We start from the raw sequence: 6,029 nt of genomic DNA on the forward strand, positions 1-6,029 counted from the left end.
AGATGCCACCTACAACCGAACATACTGTGCCACAAACAACTCCTCCCACAGCTACTGTGCTTGCCACTGCTGAACAGTCAACTACAGAGGAAGTAACACCTAAGCTAACAACTACCCATCTTGTGCAGATCCAACACATTCTTTCAGATCTTTTACCATAACCTCTGACCAAGCAGACTACTGTAGGCCCTGTTCAAAACACTCCATCTACACCAGTACCAACTACATTCAATACCACAGCGCAAGGTTCAATTGAACAGTTAACTACTAAACACCTAACTAACCGATACTTATACCAATGCAACTACTGTTCAAAAATACCAACTACATTCAATAGCACAGTAAATGTTACTAAACAGTTAACTACTGAACACCTAACCTCTGACCCAGTGTCTACTGTACCCGTTCAAAGCAATACCTCAATGCCTGTACCAACTACATTCATTTCCACAGAACATGCTTCAACTGAACAGTTAACTACTGAGCACCTAACCTCTGACCCAGTGACTACTGTACCTGTTCAAAACACTCCCTCAACACCAGTACCAACTACATCCAATACCCCAGTGCATGTTTCTACTGGACAGCTGTCTACCAGACTCCTAACATCTGACCCACTGACTACTGTACCTGTTCAAAAACCAACTACATCCAATACCCCAGTGCATGTTTCTACTGGACAGCTGTCTACCAGACTCCTAACATCTGACCCACTGACTACTGTACCTGTTCAAAACACTCCCTCAATGTCTATACCAACTACATTCAATACAACAGACCAAGTTTCAATTGAACAGTTAACTTCTGAACACCTAACTATAGACCGAGCGACTACTGGTTACATACCTACAAATGCAACTGCTGTATCTGTTCAAAACACTCCCTCAACACCAGTACCAACTACTAAAGAACATGCTTCAACTGAAATGTTAACTACTGAATACTCAACTAGAGAGGAAGCAACTACTGAATACTCAACTAGAGAGGAAGCAACTACTGGTTACTCAGCTAGAGAGGAAGCAACTACTGGTTACATACCTACAAGTGCTTCTACTGTCCCTGGTCAAAACAGTCCCTCAACACCTGTACCAACTACATTCACTACCACAGAGCACGTTTCAACTGAACAGTTAACTACTGAACACTTAACCTCTGATCCACTGACTACTGTACCTGTTCAAAACACTCCCTCAACACCAGTACCAACTACATCCAATACCCCAGTGCATGTTTCTACTGGACAGCTGTCTACCAGACTCCTAACATCTGACCCACTGACTACTGTACCTGTTCAAAAACCAACTACATCCAATACCCCAGTGCATGTTTCTACTGGACAGCTGTCTACCAGACTCCTAACCTCTGACCCACTGACTACTGTACCTGTTCAAAACACTCCCTCAATGTCTATACCAACTACATTCAATTCAACAGACCAAGTTTCAACTGAACAGTTAACTACTGAACACCTAACCTCTGACCCAGTGACTACTGTACCTGTTCAAAACAGGACCTCAACACCAGTACCAACTACATTCAATACCACAGACCAAGTTTCAACTGAACAGTGAACTACTAAACACCTAAATACAGAAAGTGCAACTACTGTACCTTTTCAAAGCATTATCTCAATGTCTGTACCAACTACCACAGAACATGCTTCAACTGAAATGTTAACTACTGAACACTCAACTACAGAGAAAGTGACTACTGATTTCTCACCTACAAGTGCTTCTACTGTCCCTATCCAAAACATTTCCTCAACGTCTATACCAACTACATCCAATACCACAGTGCATGTTTCAACCGAAGAGGCGACTACTAAACACCTTACTACTGAGAATGTAACACATCAATCAACAACTGAGCCTGCAGACACAGAAATGCAACACAGCATTACACAAGCGACTACTGAACATACTTCTGCCATAGATATAACCACAGTGGTTGAGACTGCTCCATACAGTACTGCAGAGCCTGTCAGTATCTCCACTGTCATGCCAAATGAAAACAGTCAAGGTTTAAGTCCAGGTAACTTTCATCATTATATCTCAATTAATGACATGTTGAAAGCCTAACCGTCTCTTTTTGTTTGGCTGTGGTTTTATGTTGTTTCAAAGATGTTATATTACAGAGCAGAGGTATAAATGGATACAAATCTACATTTTGTTGAATGGGCTCCATGTTATCTATCTTTATATCTTTATTTCTCTCAGACAACCTGATATTGATCCGTGAGAACATGACGTGGAACGAGGCCCTGAGCTACTGCAGAGAGCACCACGTTGACCTGGTCTCCATCACTACAGAGCTGCTTCAGTCCTGGGTGACAGAGAGGGCTGCCAGCGCCACCTCATCCCAAGTCTGGGTGGGCCTGCGCTTCACCTGTTCATTCCACTTCTGGTTCTGGATCAGGTCTGATGCAGGCTGCTACCAGAACTGGGCCCCCGGGAACGGCTCAGACAGCCAGCAGGACTGTGGGATTGCAGGGGCTGTAGAGACCACCGGGAGGCAGCAATGGGTTAGTCTGGAGGAGAACCAGAGGCTCAACTTTATCTGCTACAAATGTTCTGGGAACAGTGGTGAGGGGTTGATACATCTCTGATTCGGACGACTTTTGTATTATGTATGTTTCTTATGCAACGTGAAAAGTGTACACTACCGCTCCAAAGTTTGGGGTCACTTAGAAATGTCCTTGTTTTTGAAAGAAAGCACATTTTTTGTCCATTAAAATTACATCAAGTTGATCAGAAATATAGTGTTCATGTTGTAAATGACTATTGTAGCTGGAAACCCCAGATTTTTTATGGAATATCTACACAGGCGTACAGCAACCATCACTCCTGTGTTCCAATGGCACGTTGTGTTAGCTAAGAGGCGACTCTGGGATGCTGGCCTTCTAGGCAGAGTTCCTCTGTCCAGTGTGTGTGTTCTTTTGCCCATCTTAATCTTTTCTTTTTATTGGCCAGTCTGAGATATGGCTTTTTCTTTGCAACTCTTCCTAGTAGGTCAGCATCCCAGAGTCACCTCTTCACTGTTGACGTTGAGACTGGTGTTTTGCGGGTACTATTTAATGAAGCTGCCAGTTGAGGACTTGTGAGGCGTCTGTTTCTCAAACTAGACACTCTAATGTACTTGTCCTCTTGCTCAGTTGTGCACCGGGGCCTGCCACTCCTCTTTTTATTCTGGTTAGAGCCAGTTTGCGCTGTTCTGTGAAGGCAGTAGCATACAACATTGTATGAGATCTTCAGTTTCTTGGCAATTTCTTGCATGGAATAGCCTTCATTTCTCAGAACAAGAATAGACTGATGAGATTCAGAAGAAAGTTCTTTGTTTCTGGCCATTTTGAGCCTGTAATCAAACCCACAAATGCTGATGCTCCAGATACTCAACTAGTCTAAAGAAGGCCAGTTTTATTGCTTCTTTAATCAGAACAACAGTTTTCAGCTGTGCTAACATAATTGCAAAAGGGTTTTCTAATGATCAATTAGCCTTTTAAAATGATTAACTTGGATTAGCTAACACAACGTGCCATTGGAACACAGGAGTGATGGTTGCTGATAATGGGGCTCTGTACGCCTATGTAGATATTCTACAAAAAATCAGCCGTTTCCAGCTTTTCTTTAAAAAACAAGGACATTTCTAAGTGACCCCAAACTTTTGAACGGTAGTGTAAGTATTTAAAAAATGTTAACATGTCATAGCAGCCTACGCAGTTGTTATGTGATTTTGATTGATTACCATGATAAACCACATAGTAAATGTAAATCCGGGACACATAAATTAAAATGATATGTTACATTTGTTATGGTTACTTAAGACAGAAGGTTACTTAAGGCAAAAACAAAAGTAGGGTGTATAGGTGGGTGTATAACAGAAACGTCTAGCAACCCCTAGCTTAGCGTTAGCCACATAGCCAACTTCATAACATACTGTATGAATTGCCATTTGTAACACGTGAACAACCCAGTAGTGTTGCAGTTCTTGACACACTCAAACCAGCTCTATCAAAAGGATCCATCTCCAGCAGCCTTTATATACCATGACAACTCTATCAGAAGGATCCATCTCCAGCAGCCTGTATATACCATGATAACTCTATCAGAAGGATCCATCTCCAGCAGCCTGTATATACCATGATAACTCTATCAGAAGGATCCATCTCCAGCAGCCTGTATATACCACGACAACTCTATCAGAAGGATCCATCTCCAGCACCCTGTATATAGCATGACAACTCTATCAGAAGGATCCATCTCCAGCAGCCTGTATATACCATGATAACTCTATCAGAAGGATCCATCTCCAGCAGCCTGTATATACCATGATAACTCTATCAGAAGGATCCATCTCCAGCAGCCTGTATATACCACGACAACTCTATCAGAAGGATCCATCTCCAGCAGCCTGTATATACCACGACAACTCTATCAGAAGGATCCATCTCCAGCACCCTGTATATAGCATGACAACTCTATCAGAAGGATCCATCTCCAGCAGCCTGTATATACCATGACAACTCTATCAGAAGGATCCATCTCCAGCAGCCTGTATATGGTCATAACAATGTCATGACACATATGTTTAGACCTGTTGTGACAGATATTGTGTTATTTTACTTGACAACACTATTTTTATGTTACATAACGTTTTCTGAAATTGACCCAATTCATCCCAAAGGTGTTCAGTGGGGTAGAGGTTAGTGCTCTGTGCAGGCCAGTTAAGTTATTCCACACCGATCGTGACAAACCTTTTCTGTATGGACCTTGCTTTGTGCATGGGGGCATTGTCATGCTGAAACAGGAAAGAGCCTTCCCAAGTACAGAATCTTCTAGAATATCATTGCATGCTGTAGCATTAAGATTCACATTCACTGGAACTAAGGTGTTTAGCCCGAACCATGAAAAACAGCCCCAGACCATTATTCCTCCTCCACCAAACTTTACAGTTGGCACTATGACTTCGGGCAGGTAGCGTTCTCCTGGCATCCGCCAAACCCAGATTCGGCCGTCGGACTGCCAGATGGTGAAGCGTGATTCAACCCTCCAGAGAACGCGTTTCCACTGCTCCAGAGTCCAATGGCGGCGAGCTTTCCACCACTCCAGCTGACGCTTGGAATTGTGCATGGTGATCTTAGGCTTGTGTGCGGCTGCTTGGCCATGGAAACCCATTTCATGAAGCTCCCGATGAACAGTTATTGTGCTGACATTTATTCCAGAAGCAGTTTGGAACTTGGTAGTGAGTGTTGCAACTGAGGACCAACAATTTTCACGCACTATGCGCTTCAGCACTCGGGGTCACCTTCTGTGAGCTTGTGTGGCCTACCACTTCGTGGCTGAGCTGTTGTTGCTCCTAGATGTTTCCATTTCACAATAAAAGCACTTACAGTTGACCGGGGCAGCTCTTGCAGGGCAGAAATTTGATGAACTGACTTGTTGGAAAGGTGGCATCCTATGACGGCGCCACGTTGAAAGTCACTGAGCTCTTCAGTAAGGCCATTCTACTCCAAATATTTGTCTATGGAGATTCCATGGCTGTGTGCTCGATTTTATATACCTGTCAGCAACGGATGTGGCTGAAATAGCCGAATCCACTAATTTGAAGGGGTGTCCACATACTTTTGTAGATATAGTGTATGTCACAACATATGTAAATATATGGGCAATGACAGTGTGATGACCATATTATGACATCATTATGACCGTGTCATAACGTGTTCTGACTCCTGGAGTCAAGTAAAGTGTTACCAATATGGCATATAATACAATTCCAAAAAGAAAACATTATTTCATCCCTTATCCCCATAGAAATATCTGCATGGCTCAAAATCCACCTACCTCTTGATTGCTACTTTTTCCACCATAACTCTGAGAATTGCTATTCACTTGTCAGTTACTATGGACTATTAGACCCGAGTTTGTCACAGCATTGTAGGCTGTCCATGAAAATGTATTGGTCAGTGGGCCTCCATGTCCTCCCAGCAGTTCAATGTTAATGTCCCTTTACGTCCTGCCACCCGGCCCCTGGGT

General features: G+C 43.1%; 2 protein-coding genes across 2 annotated transcripts; both read left to right on the top strand.

Moving 5' to 3' along the window:
• Positions 1-349: 349 nt before the first annotated feature.
• Positions 350-2,508, top strand: LOC123723945 (mucin-5AC). The gene is made up of 2 exons (XM_045697317.1): positions 350-2,031; positions 2,217-2,508. The coding sequence occupies exon 1, from the start codon at positions 423-425 to the stop codon at positions 1,569-1,571; it is 1,149 nt and encodes a 382-aa protein (XP_045553273.1). The 5' UTR covers positions 350-422; the 3' UTR covers positions 1,572-2,031; positions 2,217-2,508.
• Positions 2,063-2,860, top strand: LOC106606083 (macrophage mannose receptor 1-like). Its single transcript, XM_045697319.1, has one exon. The coding sequence runs from the start codon at positions 2,174-2,176 to the stop codon at positions 2,603-2,605; it is 432 nt and encodes a 143-aa protein (XP_045553275.1). The 5' UTR covers positions 2,063-2,173; the 3' UTR covers positions 2,606-2,860.
• Positions 2,861-6,029: the final 3,169 nt, after the last annotated feature.

Source organism: Salmo salar, chromosome ssa02 (genome assembly GCF_905237065.1).
Source record: "Salmo salar chromosome ssa02, Ssal_v3.1, whole genome shotgun sequence".
NCBI classification, from domain to species: domain Eukaryota; kingdom Metazoa; phylum Chordata; class Actinopteri; order Salmoniformes; family Salmonidae; genus Salmo; species Salmo salar.

Excerpts from the sequence above, each read along its gene's own strand:
- LOC123723945 (XM_045697317.1), top strand. The coding sequence starts at position 423 with ATGCCTGTACCAACTACATTCATTTCCACAGAACATGCTTCAACTGAA.
- LOC106606083 (XM_045697319.1), top strand. The coding sequence starts at position 2,174 with ATGGGCTCCATGTTATCTATCTTTATATCTTTATTTCTCTCAGACAAC.